The sequence below is a fragment of the Larimichthys crocea genome, chromosome I (assembly GCF_000972845.2).
Source record: "Larimichthys crocea isolate SSNF chromosome I, L_crocea_2.0, whole genome shotgun sequence".
Classification (NCBI taxonomy): Eukaryota; Metazoa; Chordata; class Actinopteri; family Sciaenidae; genus Larimichthys; species Larimichthys crocea.
In genome coordinates, this window is record NC_040011.1 from 1,978,397 (window position 1) to 1,997,358 (window position 18,962).

Consider the following 18,962-nt stretch of genomic DNA (forward strand, 5'->3'; position numbering starts at 1 on the left):
TTACATTACATTACATTACATTGCATTTAGCAGACGCTTTTATCCAAAGCGACTTACAGAGAGGACATAAGCTGAGAAAGGTGTAAAGGAGACAGAATAGTTGTTAGTTTTTGTTAGTTTTGTTAGGCAGGGAGCATTCTCGAAACAGAAAGGTTTTTACAAGTTTTTTTAAAGGTAGAAAGGGATGTTGCGTTCTAGTAGCCGTTGGTAGTCATTCCACCATTTGGAGACCACAAGAGAGTTTTAGAGTGACCTCGCTTTGGCGAGAGCGAGGTCAACTAGACGGTTTGTATGAGCGGAGCGTAACGCCCTGGTCGGGACGTGAGCCTTTAGTAAGGCGCTGAGATAGGCAGGGGCAGATCCTGAGGTGGTTTTGTAGGCTAGCGTCAGAGCTTTGTGTTTAATTCTGGCAGCTACAGGCAGCCAGTGCAGGTCGCTGAAGAGTGGGGGCATGTGACTTTTAGGTTGATTGAAAACCAGTCGCGCTGCGGCATTCTGGACCATTTGCAAAGGTTTGATCGCGCAAGCAGGTAGGCCAGCCAAGAGCGATTGCAGTAATCGAGCGGGAGCTGACTGTAGCCGGAATCAGGAGCTGAGCGGCATATGGGGCAGGTATGGTCTGATTTTTCTATATTTGTACAATGCATAGCGACATGACCTCGCACAGAGGAAATGTGTTCAGAGAGAGAAAGACGATCATCTAGTACCACGCCCAGGTTTTTAGCAGCATGGTTAGGGGTAATGGTGACAGTACAATTTTCAGGTTGAAGTCATGGCAGATTGACTCTGGGCAGGGAGACCAGGAGTTCGTTTTTTGACAGATTAAAGCTGGAGATGGTGGTCTTTCATCCAAGTTGACAGATCAGAGAGACAGGCGGAGATGCGTGCAGAGACCGTGGTGTCGTCCGGCTGGAACGACAGGTATAGCTGTGGTGTCATCGGCATAGCAGTGGTAAGAAGAGCCGTGTGAGCGGATAACTGGGACAGCGAGGTGGTGTAGATGGCAACAGAAGGGGACCCAGCACCGACCCTGCGGCACCCCCCGTGGAGAGGTATGAGTCGATGACAGACGACCTTGCCAAGACACATTAAGGAGTCCAGCGAGGTAGGACTCGAGCCAGGAGTGGGCAGAGCCTGTAATGCCCATGTTAGCGAGTGGGTTAGGAGTACGTCGTGATTGACTGTATCGAAGGCAGCCCGATAAGTCGAGAAGGATGAGTACAGATGATTGCCCGCTACTCTGGCGGTTTTAAGGCTTCTGAGACAGATAGTAAGGCTGTTTCGGTGGAGTGCCACTTCTGAAACCCGATGCTTTGGGTCAGTAGTGTGATGGTGGGAAGTCAGTGAGTTTGTTTAGAGACCGCCCTCTCAATGGTTTTCGAGGAAAGGGGACAGTGACACCGCCGATAATTTTCAACCGAGGCGGGGTTAAGCGTGGTCTTTTTCAGAATGGCGTAACTCGGCTGTTTGAAGGCTGCTGGAAATACGCCTGAGGACAGTGAGGCATTAATCACGGATGTGATCGGTGGACTACTGTAGGAGGATATCTGTAGAGTTTAGAGGGGATGGGGTCCAGTGGGCAGGTGGTGGGTCGTTGTTTATGATCAGTTTGGATACCTCGCTTCCGAGAGAGGGGTGAACGAGGAGAGAGTTGCGCTGTTGTCTCGGGGGAGACAGTTTGTGACGGGGGGATCACAAAATGTTTGCTGATTATCGCCACCTTGTCTGTGAAGAAGGAGGCAAAGCTGTCAGCAGTGAGGTGGTGGCAGGTGGGGTGGGGGGATTGAGCAGCGATTTGAAGGGGAGAAGAGTTCGTGTGGTCAGTTGTGCTGCTGATTTTTTGTGTGTAATATTCCATTTTAGCAGTCGTGACAGATGAAGAGAATGACGCTAGGAGAGATTGGAGGCTTCTAGGTCAGCGTGGTTTTGGATTTGTGCCATTCCGTTCTGCACGCGGAGTGCTGTACGTCGAGCGATGGCATCAAGTCAACCATGGGCGGGGCTGAGTGGAGCGTGGCTGGTCTTCTAGAAAGAGGGCCAAATGGAATCTAGGCATGCGGTTAGTGTGGAACTGAGAGATTCTGCGGCTGCGTTGACATCTAGCGGAGAGAAACTGTTGGGAGGGGGAAGGGCAGTAGCGACGATTGAGGCGAAGTCAAATTGTTTGGGACGCCACAACTCCTCCATGTCTAGACAGCGATGCCAGGATATTTTATTAATGTTTCATCCCCAATCTGCATCACACTGCTTGGGCGAATGGACTAAAAAAAGGACCCAAGCAGTCGAATTCATGTTATGCCGAATGCATCTTCAGGCCTTCAGTCTTCTTATTGGCACAGAAATGTTGAAAGTGACACATCTGTTATATTTAACGTCTACAAAAAACACTTTATCGTGACATTATTTACACCTGAACTCATCATATTAAATCATATTTATCATGTAATGCCTCTAAAATCACAACAAACTCCCCAAACACAGAAACTTAAACACATTTTCTGTAACTTCTCGGTCTGAGCTGTGTCACTCAGCGTCCAGTCTTTTCCAGTGTTCAGCGAACAGACTTATTGATAAAGTCCTGAGGGTGGAGCCAGACCTGACCTCTTCTCAGAGGAGCTCCCAGAGTTCCTTGGTGCGTTGCCAGCGGCAGCAGTCGTGGCGTTGCCGTCTAGTCCCAGTGAGCGCCGGTACGCCGCAGAGAGTCGGTACAGGACGTCGGGCCGCGGGCCGGGGTGGGTGTCGGCCTTCTGCGTCATCAACATCTCGAACAGAGTGCTGACCTCGGACAGGAGGGCTCCGCCCAGTGGGCCGTCCTTCTCTGGAGTTTTACCTGAGGAGAGAAAATGATTGGAAGATTGATTAAGCAACATCCTTCAAGGTCCTATGAAGATTGAAATGACAGCAAACTGTTATTTTCTTACCGAAGGTGGAGAAGGATGAGGAGTCCAGGGGGTCCCTGGGAAGGAGCTCACTTTCAGGTGACGGAGGCCCGTTGGGGACAAAGACGTTATCGTGGTAATCGGCGGTGAGTGGGAGAGAGAGTCTGGCCATCCAGGCTGGATCATTGACCTCGGCGAAGACGTCATCTGCAGACGGAGATCAACTTTTAATCATTTAAGTCATTTATGAAGCAAAGATGTCAAACACGCTCGTGTGAGGCTTTGATGGTTTTCTTTAGGTTGGCCAATTCCTGGGGTGTCAAATACCGATGTTTTGTACTTTAGCTGACACACCAGGCTTATATTTACTCCAGTGTAACCCATTTATGTCAAGCAACATAGCGTGAAGAGCAATGTGTAACGAGGGTGGATGGTTGGGGTCAACAGATTCACCCAGAAGACCAGAGTTGTTGGTACCTGACGTCCTAGGTGTTAGCAGCGATGGTCATGCTTGTGGTGAGATATCTCAACAACTGCTGACCAGATTTTCATGCAATGTGACGATGTTCATGCCACCTCAGAGGTTTTGATTCAACCTTTCCTTCAGCACCCTGGGATCATTTTAAACCCCAGAAACTATATCATGTGGACTTTGCTGCCTCTTGGGGATGATATCAGGAGTTTATGTGATTGCTTGCTGCCCCTTAAGACCGATGGTTGTGCATTTTATTGGCTGTGTGCTCAGGAACTCAGGATACAGATCTGAGAGGTGTCAGGACAGTCAGAAAAACAATGTATTGCCTTTGTTTTCCATGCTACTCCCACACTTTCCCCGTCCTGATACACCTTTTTATAATCTTCACTTTTGGCTTCTCTCTAACTTCTGGATGTGAAAGAGGCAGGAAGAGAAGAAGGAAACGACACAGTGGTTTCATCTGGCTGCTGTCAGCAGGCTTTTCCTGCCATCCACAGAGTCCAGCGCGCTCCGAGCACACGGCGAAACCTCACGTCCACACCGCCAATAAAACAAAAAACCTCTCTTGGCCTTTTGGCTGCCTCCAGTCTGACATTCCTGCACCGTCAGAGGCGTAAACACCGGGTGTGCCTGAGTGAAGACACACAAACCGAGCCTGTGAGTCACAAACGAGCATATCCAAGATGATTATGCGTCTCATTTCATTTATTCATTTACTGTAAGACAAGATGTGGAGAGCCCGGCGTCGGTTTCTTGTGTTTAACACCCTCATTTCGTCTGATCTCCTCCTCATCACATCCTGTTTACGCCCCGCTCTTCCTGCTCGTGTTGTCATGTTATCTGCTCGCATCGACGCGTCAGAGCTATTTAAGTTTCATCCGATCTAATTTAATCTCCGACAAAACATGAAAGAGGCTCTCAGCACGGAGCTGGAACCAGTTCATGAATGTGGAAAACTGTTTTAATGAATGACGAGCACAAACGCTGGTACAATCAAATTCAAGGACTTTCCAGGCCTGTGAAATTCCCTTAAATTCAAGGACCCACCATGGCACAGTCTGAGACACAGATCAAGGTTAGATATGAGTGACATTTATAAATTCAAGCACTTTCATGTCTGTTTCTGTCTATTTTCAAAAACTTTCAAGGCTTTGATGTTCTTCCTTTTAAATTCACAAACTGTCAAGATCCAGTTGGAACCAGCACTTAGTTTATTGTCCTTAATGTGGTCATATATTATTGGACGGGTAAGTAGGTCATCAGATCTACGCACAAACCCTTCTTGTCATTTATGTCGTCTTCAAACTGAAACTTCTCCCTGACCATAAATGTCTTCACCGATTCAAGACACACAGACCAACGTTAACTTTATTTACTCTAAGTCAAACTTAAAGCCGAAGCCGTACTGGATTTATGAGGGCCAATATTGATTATTGAGATACACCAGTATTATATATAATACAATGTATAACATAATGTTTGTTTTTAAAGTGCTGAGTGACATTTTCAGGCCCTCGTTGACGTAAAGAAATAAATCTCTGCTAATTAAAAGTCCAATTCAACATTTCATGAAAGTAAAAGTCTTTTTTTCTTTTAAGACTCACATGAAAAATCATTTTATCATCTGAGAAACGTCACTAAGATGAAAACTCATTCCTGCTTTTGTCCCCTCGGGGCGCTCTGTGTGGTCTCATAAACAAAACTGAAGGTCGCTACAACTCATCCAGACCTCTGTCTGGTTTTCGTCAGTAGTCCCGCTGCAGAGAGCATAAAAAAACCTAATTTCAAAGTCTTTGCATTAGTTTTAGACTCGATTTTAAGATCTTCTTATTCGGTAAGATAGATCTGTACGAGCAGGTCCTTCAGAGCTTCTGCAGCTGGACCAAGAACCTCCACAGAACCTTCCTTCAGGTACCATGGACCTCTGTGGTCTCTGGATCTAAAGGACCTGAGACAGATCTTCAGCATCCTCTCTGATACTTCTTATCCACTGTGTTTATTCACCTACTAGATTTTAATTCACATTTTACTGGTTTATTGCTGCAGTTTTGACGTTTAAACAGGGAGAAAAGATGTCAGGTCTGAGGATCACATGCTCCTCTCCAGGTTTGGTGACTCGTCTTTAGATGATCGGGCTGACACAGGCTCAGTTAAAGCTCCTGAAAGAACCAAACATGTTTCATTAATATGAACGTGCCAGCAAAGAGCGACTCGAGCCGTCAGATTAACGCAGCGGGAGCAAAAGTTTGTCTCTGAGCTCAGACTTAAGATCTGCGGTCTGCTTCATCTAACCACGACCAGATGCAGAGAATTAACTTACCAACACACACACACATATACATACATATGCACCCAGTGTGGCACAGACCGCCCCCGGAGTTAACCCTCCCCTCGCCTCCCGTCGTCTTTCCTCCTTTTGTTTCGGCAGCATTTCACTGCAGATCCTCCCAAACCAGAGCATCGAGTTTCAGCCAATCGTTCCCTCAGTTTAAACCTGGAACTTAGACCTCAGCTCACGTCTTATTTTATCTGCAGAATCAGTTTGATTTTATTGTCCTGTCGTAGTAACACGAGGAGAGCTTCGATATCAGCTGACAGTATCAAGTCGAGCCTTTATTAGAATATTAAAGGAGACTCACGTTCTTCTCTGATTTCCCATGAAAACACCAAAATGAACCCGTCAGCTCAGAGCCCTCTGGCTCCTACCGAAGACGTAAATCTTCACAAACATGTTTATTTTAAAAAACAGACAAAGTGAGGCGCCAAGTCAGAACAAACTACAGTGTGTGTTCATAGTAATAAAGGAACAGAACGAACCGTTTACGCTGTCCTTCGAGCATTAAGGAGAAACAACGACTGCGAGAACAACGTTTAAAATAAAGCTGGTGTTTAATTTGTCAGTGCACAATGACCCGTGATGTCTGTCCTTATAAAAGGCCGATTCTAAAGTCATAAAAACAGAATTATTCTTATTTTTGCGATAATAAACTAATGAAAACACAGTTATTAATATTTTACTGCAATGTTCTGTAAATCGAGGCTCTTAAATCTGACACACCGGACCTTTAAAATACCCATACAGTCAAATCGATGTTGATGACTCATCCTGTACTCAGGGGCGTCCAATGAAACTCTTTCTTTCTGAGGGACGCTGTTGTGTCTCGTCACAGACGGCGTCACTTCTGCTGTTAGAGGGCAACAAAAACGGGCGTAACGCACGGCGATAAAAACCCGCGACGAGTCAGCTGCATGTTTTTACAGTAAAAACTCAGAAACAACAAAAACCACCGTGCTGCTTTGAGTTTTACCATTTTATAGTTTTGTTTTCTTCTTCAGTCCGCTGAAACACACACCGCAGACCACAGACGACTACTGAGAACCTGAGAACACACACACACACACACACACACACACACACACACACAGATCCACACACACTCTGCTCTCTCGACGCCCGTAACATCATCTTCAGATGCGAACAAAGGGCCAGGTTTGTGTTTGTGTGATTCATCGTGACAGTCTCGAAGCAGCTACAGGTGAGAAAAGTAAGGAATGTGCTCACACACACACACACACACACACACACACACACACACACAGAGCTGTCACAGTGCTGTGGTGTGAGTTACACTGATAGTACAGCCTGCAGGGTATGAGAGGTGAGTCAGGCATCACACACACACACACACACACACACACACACACACACATACATATATATATACACACACACACACACAACAGACTCCCACTCACTCTTTTTGTTTCTCTCTCGTGAAGCTCGCTCTGTCATCATCGGGCGGTAAACCCCTCTGCTCACCCCAGGGCTCCGACAATGACAATACCAGGAAGAAAGTGTTTAACACACACACACACACACACACACACACACTCGGACATTGTACAAGCCAAGTGCCGGCCTACACACCGCTGTGGAATTTCCAGATAAATAAGCGTGAAGTGTGTTTGATGTTCGGGAGCTATAACTTATTAAAAAGATGGAAGTCATGGTTCAGTAATTAAAATGATAACGAGGACAGTCGAGCAGATCCACTGGTCCGACTCATACCTCACAGTCTGACTTTACTCAGTACATTATGATAATAACATACTAACAGACTAATATCAGAGTAATTAGTCACCCAACCTGATGCTGAACGTCGTGTGGAGGCAGCTTAGATCACAAATAGTCGATATACTGACAGACACTCTACACAGCAAATTCAGAAGAGTTAGAGTAAATTATACTCTCATAGAGTCAAATCCGTCATATCTGACTCTGTGACTGTATCGACACTTGAAGAGTTCCCGTCAGCAGAAGAAGATTAAAGTTGCTGTTGTTGTCAAGTTACGTGCACAAAGTCGTGCAAATTAAATATGAACTCCACAACGAGTTAAATGAACACTCGTGGCGTGGACTCATAGAGACTCTTTAGTGTTCATGTGGGTTATCAGCAGATACTGTTAGAGACAGCTTAAATCACAAATGGTTGGACAGACAACGTTTGTCTTTGCTGTGCTTCTTTGAAAACTGTAAACTCTGTAAACTGTGAACTCTGTAAACTCTGTAAACTTTGTAAACTCTGTAAACTATAAACTCTGTAAACTTTGTAAACTGAAAACTCTGTAAACTTTGTAAACTTTGTAAACTGTAAACTCTGTAAACTGTAAACTCTGTAAACTTTGTAATCTGTAAACTCTGTAAACTCTGTAAACTTTGTCAACTGTAAACTCTGTAAACTTTGTAAACTGTAAACTCTGTAAACTCTGTAAACTTTGTAAACTGTAAACTCTGTAAACTTTGTAAACTCTGAAACTCTAAACGGTGTCACTGAGTTTAGTCTCCTGCAGAACAAACCACTCGCTGACAATGGACACGCACTGACAACTGAAGGAAAACAGGAAGAAAGCAGGAAATAACACAGTGGCAGGTTATACATCCACATCCACCCACGCGCTCCACTCATCAGGGTCTCTGACTCCAACTACAACTGTGTTTGTAAGATTGAAGCCACTGATAGACGCGTTTGTTTGTTTCTTTGTTTTCATGCTGGAAAATCGACCAACACTACGAGACGATTAAAACGACTCGTTAGAGTCAGTTTAATGTAAAACACCACCAACAGCAGACAGTAATAAGAATAAAAGTAATAAAGTATTAACAGATTTGGAGAGTCATGGAGTAATATGTAGACCAGGGGTCTTCAACCAGGGGTCCGCGACCCTTACGGGGTCCGCCAATTTTTGTCATAAAGTTTCACCAAAATAATTAATCAACAAAAATTATATTTAGTAATTTTCAAGCATTGATATGTAATAAAAAGTTACTGTTGACTAAATCTAGGCTAGTTACTAGTTGAATAATTACTGAAGCCGAATGGATAAATCTGTCACAGTAACGAGGCCTCGAGCTCGACATCCTGCAGCTACTTCCTCCACCTCTGCTGAGGCCACACGGTGCCGGTGCTGCCTCCTTCAGCACCACCCGCCCGAGGGTCAGAGGATGAACGTAAAAGAAAGAGACGACCTGTAAATACTCAGAATGTACCTAAAGTTTGGATTTACTTACTCTACTTTAAAAGTTATTATAGGCCGGGCTTCAAATGTGACCGGTGCAGAACTCTGAGTGCTGAGGTTTGACTGATTAAACGACAGTACTGATGCAGTGTAATAAGCTTATACCCTCCGTGAGCATCACCTGTGTGTGTGTGTGTGTGTGTGTGTGTGTGTGTGTGTGTGTACCGGCGTTGTTGAGCAGGTTGTTGAGTCCCTCTTCCAGCTGTGGGTCTATGGGCGAGTCTCTTCCCGGTTCCCAGTCCACGTCTCCGGCCTCGCTCTCACCGTGTCCACTGTCTTTGGTGCTCTGCCAATCAGAACAGTCCTGGCCGCCGTATCTGCACACAACACACACACACACACACACACATGCACACACTGTCAAATAACACAAAATAAAGACACCTTCATCTAATACACACATCCTCAATGTCTCCATGAATCTTTGGTCTGCGCTCTGTGTGTCTCGAGTGTTTTCCCATCTGAACAGTGAAGTTTCAAGATTTTTTAAAAATATTACACACACACACACACACACACACACACAGAACTTCTATAATCTTGTCACAGTTTGTTTTTTTTAAACCGCAGACAAACAGAGAGCATCAATCCTGACAGACAGCCGACAGAACCCGAACCCGACAGAGTCAAACATCAATATGAGACAGAGAGAGGTCTGCTGGAGTGAGATAAAACGCCCTGAGAGTTTATGAGACAAATCCATTGATAACACACACACACACACACACACACACACACACACTACAGGTTTACAGGTGTGTGTAGCTGCAGGCAGGCCCAGGCAGGAAGTGCCAGTCAGTCAGATAAAGGTGAATCACTCACACGAGCTGCTGCAGATTAAAACCATATCAGGCAGTGAGGCGAGGAGTGTTCAGTTACCTCATGGTGCGTTTAAGAACAAAACGCGAACACACACACACACACACACACACACGAGCCTTTAATAAGGTGACTCCTGCGATGACACGGCACCCTTTATGTATCAAGGTGATCTGATCTCATCGCCACGGTGACGCTGAGGTAGCTACTTCCTGTCAGAGGCTCTGAATCATTCAGACGGAGCTGCTGTAACCTGCCTTTACACACACACACACACACACACACACACACTGGAATACTTTGGGGGTTATGAGACACACTTCCTGTGACACTGAGTGTTGGACTTCGTGTCCTGTTTGTCTGTTGCTGTTATTTCAGTCGCAGCAGGTCAGTCGGTCACAAACGAAGAGCGAGCTGGGAACAGTCGACCAATCAGAAGCCTGCTCCATGTTTTTAACTCTGATGATTAAACACACGAGTCAGTCTGAGGATAATCCCATGAACTGACGTCTGTTAAATCATGTTGATGTTAGATAATGTCAGCTCAGTTTGGTAGCTGGGACTGTGAGCTCAGAGCTCCAGGAGGAGTGTTAGTGTTGGTACCACAGGACCACCGAGAAGAAGAAGAAGAAGGAGAAGAAGAGGTTTACAGGGAATGCTGATGGGGTGCAGAGCCGGAGTCGTGCCAGAACAGGAGCTGGGCAAGAGGACAATGTAACCATGCTCTGCAGCCTCTATGGATTTAATGGCAGAGGAGGAGAGAGTGAAGAGGACGTTGATGGAGAGTCTGGGACTGACTCTTCGTGGTTGGTGAGAGTTGTTTGCTGTTCAAGGAGCTGCCGTGTATTTAGAAATCCTCACGTTAAAAATGAGTTCAACCATCGAATCTGTTTGAATCTGCAGCCTCGAGCCTTCACGCTCCACTGGCTGCTCGGTTGATAAAACCGTCTGCAGAGATCCGACAAACTTTCCTGAACTCTCTGAAGAACATCTGCGAGTTCTTAAAATAGGTGCATTCCCCCTTTAATGTGCATCAGAGGCAGCTCGGTTTGATCAGAGAGCGCAGCAGTGATCACAGTCTGCAACCTGCAGCCAGCTGGCTCTGAAACAAACCGCCGCTGATGAAGAGAGGAGGGAACGAAGCGACATCAGGATCAGAATCCTGCAGGGTTTCACGTCTGTTTGAAGTTTGAAGCAGAAGGAGAGACCCACTGCTCCGTTACCGCCAAAACACTCAACAAACGCAGGTCGAGGGCGCGACACAGACTTTAAAATGAGCATCATCTGTAAGAAAAGCTGATTTCATGTGGCGTCACATCGACTAGAAAACAACATCACGAGGAGGAAAACCACAAACAGCCGCAGACTGAAGCCGCCGTCTCCGTCGTGTTAGACTGAAAACCACATGGCAGAGACAGACGGTGTGAGGGCGGCTCACCACGTTACATGAAGTCACAGTGGGATGAAAAATGACTTTTGAAAATTACACATCATTTACAAAATTCATACTTTCCCACCCTGATGTTAACTTCATACCTAAACATTCAAAGTGACGTTCTCACGCACTCACAAACAAACAAACCGAGTCTGTTTCCACGTTAATAAAACTAACTCTGTCAGTTTGGGGTGAGTTCATGAACAAAAAGAAACTTTCTTGTGGTTTCTTCAGAGGATGACAGGTGGAGGGATTTATATCAAGGTGGAGGACTGACCTGCCGTTGCGATGAGAGTATTTGTTGCCTCTGAAGTTTGGCCTCGGCTGCAGCTGACCCTGCCGGAGGAGAGAGAGGAGCTGGGAGATCTGCTGCAGAGAGGAGGAGGAAGAGGAGGAAGAGGAGGGAGAGAGGATAGAATAACGATCAGCTGATCTGAAACCACCAACATCGCCAAAATCTAAACAGGTTGTCTGAGCTCAGAGGGTTGTGCCACCAACGGGTGTTTTGGAAGCGTTCAGCTCGGGAATACAGGGAAGCAGAGCTGGTGTTGTGCTAGAACAGGAGCCGCGCAAGCCAGCAATATTATTATGGGCGCCTTTCTGTCACCCAAGGACACCGTACAATAAATAAAGGTAGACAGTAAATAACAGAAACAAACAAAACAAACCATAAAAGTATCAAACTACAAGAATACAGCATTAAAACAGGTTAAAATGGGACAATGCAATTGATTCAGAGGGAAAAGGATCAGATTTTAAACAGTGTGGACTTGAATTGTGAGAGTGAGTCGATGTTCCTTATGACGGGGTAAAGAGTTCAGAGCTGGGATGTTCGAGAGTCCGGGGCTGGGGTAATATTCTTATAAATGGAAAACAGGGATTTGGTGTTTACAGAAGCCCTAAAGGGTCATACATACATACATACATACATACACACAGTTTTCCTGTGATAACGAGATAATTAATCTGAGATCTGGAGAAAACAAAACGGTAGTCTAGTGTCTTAAATCATTGCAGGAAACATCATTTAGTGTCAGAGCAGCAGGAGACAGCTTCAGTTTTTTGTATTTTGTTTTATTTTGTATTTGTTCTTGTTTTGTCTCCAAACATTTCAAACAGTCACTGAGTTTGAAAATCCAGATAGTCAGTTTAGATCTTCAGGGTATTTATGACGACATCAGGCGCCTCCGATAAAGCTGAAGCCGTGCTAATGTTTACATTATCTACAGCAAGGCATGAAGCTGTTTCAGCTGTGTCAGGCCTGATTGAAGAGATACGTGATGATCCATGTTCTCCTGCTGCTCTGACATCGCTACACTAAATGATGTTTCCTGCAATGATTTAATACACTATAGACTATCGTTTTGTTTTCTCCAGATCTTGAATTAATTATCTCGTTATCACAGGTGGAATTAAAATGTATGTATGTATGTATGACTCTTTAGGGCTTCCGTAGGTGTCACCTTCATGTGAACAGATTGGTAGTTGGATTTGGTTCAACCTAAAGTCAGATTGAAGCTCGGTGCTCTGGGACGCATCGCCTCCTGACTCTTTGGACCAGTGAGAGTGTGTGTGTGTGTGTGTGTGTGTGTGTGTGTGTGTGTGTGTGTGTTAGCTGCGTGAACACTGAGTGCAGCTGATTGCGGCGGCGCTCAGGTAGAGAGCGAACAAACATTTTTCTTTTGTCCGACTTTTACAGTGTGAGAACCGAGCGGCTGCGTCCGTCTCACTGCTCACAGCTTTCTGCTGACAGCTCTGTTATACAGCGGATACACACTGCACACCAGGGAGGAAACACACACACACACACACACACACACACTGGTGAAGGTAATGTGTGTGTGTGTGTGCTCGCATGCTAATATATGACTTTGTTTTAGCCGTGACATTTGTGTGTTTTTGCACGTGCATGCTGCTGCAGCCGCAGGAAATGGCCTCTACGTAAAAGCCTATTCTTCTCTGGCCCGTTTCCTTCTAGGATGGGCCCCGCAATATGGACGAGTGTGTGTGTGTGTGTGTGTGTGTGTGTGTGTGTGTTGAGGTGGAGGTGAATGGTAAATCCCCTCCTCGTAGGCGTCCAGAAGAAGGCCTCTTCCTCTGCGACCTCGAGGGAGGAGAGAAACGTCTGAGGCCTGAGGAGCGCCAACTGGGTCGGCTAGGCGAGGAGAGGAGAGGAGAGGGGGATGCTGGGTAAAAAGGCCTCTTCCTTTCTCTAATGGATTCACGTGAGGATGTCGGACCTGGACGAGCTCTTTGTTCTCCGTCTGCTGGGCGTTGGCGGCAACTTTTGCCCTCGGTGACGCGGGTCTGTGTCGGCGATTCTAGCGCTTAAAACTGACGAAGTTCTGAGATCCATAAAGGATCTGAATATTTATTAAACATGATTCTTAATTTTAATCTTTCAAAGTGAACTTTGAACTTTCATACTCTTTGTTCTTTGTTTTACCAATCCACTGTGACTTCAACACGTCACCTGAACAAAGCATGTCAGTAAAAGTATCCTGATTTTGTCGACATCCCTTCAGACACTAACGATGTCTCTCAGTTTGCACTTCCACAATTACATTTCCTATTTTGAGTCCATAAGTGCATCCACACTGTCGTTTATTACCCAGATGGTGCACTCATAGCGGTCAGTGGTCGCCGTTTTGGGGATTGTAAAAGTAAAATAGTAAAATACCTCAATATACAAATGAAAGTACATAATGTTATGTTTTATATATGTATGTTTTGGAAGTCACATGTTGGCAAAAGTTGAATTTACAAACACTACTCTGCTGAAATTAGTACATAGTACACTTCTATGTACTGTAATACCCTGACAGAAGTATCTGAATTAGGACACAGCGTAATACAAGATAAAATGTAGTTTTTAGCTTACTCAAGTGAGCTGCATTTTTCTGTTGTGTATTAATACATATTGAGTGTATGTTGTTTGTGGGATTGACTCAAAATAAACTACAGCGTGTTGTAGGGCAGTGCGAACCCATGCACTGTAAAAAGAAACTCTTTGTTTCAGCTTTAAAAAAGTGAGCGTCCGTGCTGCCTCAAAGTTTTAAGCTGACTGAAATTCAGTGATGATTCCAAACAAGTAAACGAGGCAAATCTAAATATGCATCACATCCATCAGTACATGAAATATGTAGTACAGCTCATGCCGATATCGCACAGGTAAAATCTTTAGACCACAAACTCTCGGTGCCGTCCTCTGATGGTTGAATCTGTGTTCGCGGCTCACAGGCTCTTGCTTTCGTATCCCGCTCTCTCTCTCTCTCTCTCTGAGTTGCTGTTTTTAGCCTGAGCTGTTTTTCTTTCCTCCGGCAGCGGCTCGGTAAAAGTGATTTTTTTTTTTGGGTCATTTGTAAGTGACAGAGCAAGCATGTCAGAGCGGTGTTAGTTTACACTACAAACACATCACAGCTTTCTTTAGCTGGCCTCACTCCCCTCCTCGGACCCCCCATCCTACAGAGCACGAGTGGAGTTCACCCTCCACCTCCTCCACCTCCTCCTGTCCTGGTTTCAATATGAATCTGATACGTGATATTCAGTAAAAAGGCCTGTCGGAGTTTCTCGGGGGGGATTACTGCCTGTGACACATGAGCACCTGAATAAACTCACTGCTTTTAGGCTTCACAGTCATCCGTCAGCTAGTTATACCCCCCCTCACACACACACACACCTCCACCCGACTCCAGCCTCCAGGCTGTCTGAGTAAGTCATCATACAGGAGGCTGAAAAAGCAGAGAGGCTGCTGGGAAAACGTGTGTTGCTGGTGGGCTCTTACTCTCTAATGGACTTCACTTCAGATTAATCTCGAAGCCTGCAGGGGGGGATACTTAATTACTCCAACACTAACTGTAAGCACATGTTGAAATGAATGTGTGATCACACGTTTAAGATGGAGCTAAATTACTTTTAAATGAGAGCCAGCAGCGGTGCACATTAGCCTTAATGCTTAAGATATAGTGGAGAATGTAAATAAGGAGACATTAAAAAACCATCATGGAGGTTCAGTTAAATAATTAATGCAATTATAAATGGAGATATTCCTCAAATCAACTGGCAGTGAAGTCGTTTTCTGCCTCGAGAACAACTTCAGAACTTGTTTGAAGCATGCTTTGCATTTGAAACCGTTCTTTAAGAAAAAAAAGTAGATAAACAGCAACTCACCTGAACTTCTGGGGAAGCAGAGGAAAGCTCGATGGAGTCTCCAAACGCAGCCATGGACAGTCGAACCAGGTTTCGAAGCATCTGCCGATGTTCTGCGTCACGTCCACCTCGGCCCTCCGAGGTTTTCGGCCTCCGGAGAGTCGCCTGGGATGCTGAACACAGCGGTTCTGCTTCTTCCCCTTTGGTGCGTGGCTGACGCTTCAAGGTGCTCGAATGTGAGGCCGAAGAGGACGACGAAGGGTTCCTGGCTTTCCGAAGAGTCCGGTACGACGTGGCGGGCGTCAGAGGCAAAGCGCCGTCAAATTCGATGTTTCCGGGTTTCCGAAGCGTTCTGCTGTAGTGTGTGACGGGTTGAGTGGCATCCCCTTCTGGGTAGCCTTGGGAATGGAAGCTTGTATTCATGACTGATGGCGTTAAGGTGTACTGTCTCTCAGTTTGTTGATCCTCTGACATCATTGGAGATGGAGCCAGTGGCTGTTCTTCACTATCATCCTCAGGAGGCTCCTCCTTTCGCCCTCTGATGACGGGAATCAGCTGGATGTCAGATTTCCTTATGTTCTTCTGTGGACGCCGTGGGTGGCGGGTGTACGTGGATTCGGCCTGTCTGCAGTTGTAAGCCCGGTTGTCTCGTTTCTCCGGGCGGCAGAACGTCGTCACCAAAGCGACGGCCAACAGAAGCAGCAGGCAAGTGGCGCCCAGGCAGATCGCCATCATCATGGTGAAGCTGAGCTGTCCACGGTTGCCAGGTGACGAGTTCTTCAGATGGTCTTTGAGATTGATAAACGTCACCTCCAGAGTCGCCTCGGTGGTCAGGCTGGGACTGCCCATGTCGGACACAGCAATGTTCACCTTAAAGGTTTTCCCAATTAGCTCAGTGGCGTTGGTGGTGTTAACAAACAACTGGCCTGTAGCCTGGTCCAACCAGAACAATCCACTAGGGTTGCCGTCAGTGATGAGATAGCTGAGTTGTCCACTCAGCCCAGAGTCTGGGTCTTCGGCCTTGATGGTGGATGCAAGGAATCCAACAAGTCCCTCTCTCGCTGAGTGATTGATCAGCAAAGTGGTGGATTCCTCTTCCATGTCATTCCCCAGTTCGGTCACAATCTCCCCTTTGTCTGCGTTGACAGGTACGCTCAGAGAAGCCACGCCCTTCCTTGGTTTTGGCTCCTTGATGACTGGGCTGTTGTCGTTCACATCCTGAATGTCAATTTGCACGGTGGCTGTGCTGGTGAGAGGCGGATGACCCTGATCGACGGCCTCCACGATGAAAGAGAAGTTGTGGAATTCCTCGTAGTCCAGAGGACGCTGGACGCTTATGACACCGCTGGTCGGGTGGATGGAGAAGGACTCTGCGTTAGTTTCCACTTCGTTTAAGTTGCGTATGAAGTAGGACACTCGTCCGCTGAGCTCCAGGTCGACATCGTGGGCTTCAACTTTGAGAGCGTGGTAGCCTGCAATGTTATTTTCCTGAAAGGACGCCTTGTAGAGGGCGCTAGAGAACACAGGGGCGTTGTCGTTCTCGTCCAGGACGTGGACAGGCAGGTGTTTAACACAAGACAGAGGAGGATCTCCATAATCCTGGGCGACGAGCGTGATGTCATACTCCATTACCTTCTCTCGATCCAGGCTGCCATTGGTGACAATCATGTAATTGTCGCCGTGGATACGTTTAAGGCGGAAAGGGCCGGATCCTTCCTGAATGTGTGCTGTCACTTTGCCGTTTTCTCCTGAATCGGCATCAGAGACCATCACCAGAGCGAGGAAGGTGTCTTCTGCCGCTCCTTCCAGCACAGTCGCCACAGGTGAGTTGGGCGGAGTCCAGGTCATGTGTATCCTTGGTGCGTTATCGTTTACATCTCTGAGCTTGACATGCAGTTTGCAGTGCGTTGGGATCGCATTGGGCCCACGATCACGGGCCTGTACGATCACTTCATAAGAGGCTTGAAGCTCATAGTCCAGTTGTGCTTTGAGACTCACAGCTCCAGTTTGTGGATCCACAAAAAAAAACTTCTGAACCTCCGACCGTGTGTGCTTACTGAGGGAATACTCCACCTCTCCGTTGGCACCTTGGTCCGGGTCAGTGGCCTTGAGGTTGATGATGGTTGTCCCACGGGCTGTATCCTCAGGTAGCTCCACCGTGGGGGTGCTGTCCTCAAACGCTGGGCTGTTATCATTTGAGTCTTGAATATTAACACGGACTAATGTGCTTCCAGACCTGGGAGGGTTCCCTTTATCCCATGCCACCAGCGTGAGGTCAAATGAGTCCTGAACCTCCCTGTCCAGTTCTTTAATCACCACCAGCTCCGCCTGTTTCGTCCCACCTGGAGCGACTGTCACATCCAGAGCAAAGTGTTGGTTGACGGACAGTGAGTAGGTCTGGAGGCCGTTGGGCCCTGCATCAGGATCCACCGCCCGGTCCAAAGGGATTCGCATCCTGAGGCCAGCTGTCTCTGAGATCTCCACTTCCTGGACGGAGCTGGGGAAGCTGGGACTGTGGTCATTCTGGTCCATCACCTCGACACGAACCCGCAGACAGTTCACAACGCCACTCTTCCTGTAGAGGACGCTGAAGGCCACCTCGCACAGGTCCGACCCCCGGCACAGCTCCTCCCTGTCCAACCTGCCCTGGGTGGAGACAACTCCATCTCGAGTGCTGACGGAGAAGGGAAGAGCTTTTTCATGCTCCACCACCTGGAAATCCTCCAAAGGACCGCCTTCGTCCCTTTGCCGGAGGTCGTCCACCAGCCGGCCAACCTGGGTTCCCGCAGGCTGCTCCTCCCAAACCCGGTACTGCATGGTGATTGATGACAGCTCGGAGGAGCGAGCCTCAGAGTGGAGGCTCAGAACCAGAAGCAGAGCCAGCAGCATGATGAAGTGAAATAATAATAATCTGTCTAAGGGCTAAACAGACATTTGTGAAAAAAATCCTCCAAAAATTCTTTAAAAATGACGATCAAGTCTGGATTTTTCTTCAAAATATTTCAGAGTTCTTCTCAACAAAAACAAACAACCACAACCAAACCAGTGAAGAAAAACTGTTGGTTTTTCTAAAGCAAATACCTAGAAAAGATTTAAAGCTCCAGTCTGGTCGGGAGACAGTTATAGAAACCTGCAATTAAGATATCATCCTCTCTCTGTTCGTACACGACCGGCCTCCGTCTGCCTGCTGTTGTTACTCACTCATACAGCTGCTGCTCACTCCATCCTCAGCTCAGGAAACTTTTCCTCCGACTGACAAAGTTTGGATGTGGGTTTCCCACATGCTAGTGAAGTGCCGGCCAATCCAAAGAGAGGAGGAGGAGGGTCATATGCAAATTGTATATCCAGACTCGACACACACAAAAGAAAGGCCGTCCTGCCCTCCGAGGAAACTCACCACAACTCTGGAGTGCTTTTAAAGAAACATGACACCCACCATCACTTAAAGCTTAAAGCTTTTCCCCCCCCTCCCTTCAGTCTGCGTAAACTCATCACAACCTGAAGTCTGAGGCCTTAAATCATTTGGAAAATTTGTGGTGAGTTAAATTCCAGTGGGACTAAACTCCACATGAGTATATATATATATGTTTATTTGTACTCCGTCGCAGTGACGAATGATCTTCAGATC

At 46.6% G+C, this 18,962-nt stretch overlaps 1 protein-coding gene across 2 annotated transcripts; it reads right to left on the bottom strand.

The window, feature by feature from the left end:
* Positions 1–2,159: 2,159 nt before the first annotated feature.
* Positions 2,160–18,574, bottom strand: pcdh12 (protocadherin 12). Of its 2 annotated transcripts, none has more exons than XM_019260971.2 (5): positions 15,356–18,574; positions 11,463–11,551; positions 9,097–9,248; positions 2,922–3,086; positions 2,160–2,830 (listed from the first exon to the last, which is right to left on the bottom strand). In XM_019260971.2, exons 1-5 carry the CDS (start codon positions 18,221–18,223, stop codon positions 2,565–2,567), a joined length of 3,540 nt encoding a protein of 1,179 aa, XP_019116516.1. In that variant the 5' UTR covers positions 18,224–18,574; the 3' UTR covers positions 2,160–2,564. The 2 variants fall into 2 exon arrangements, with proteins under 2 accessions (XP_019116516.1, XP_019116515.1); XM_019260970.2 differs by having other exon boundaries at positions 11,463–11,554.
* Positions 18,575–18,962: the final 388 nt, after the last annotated feature.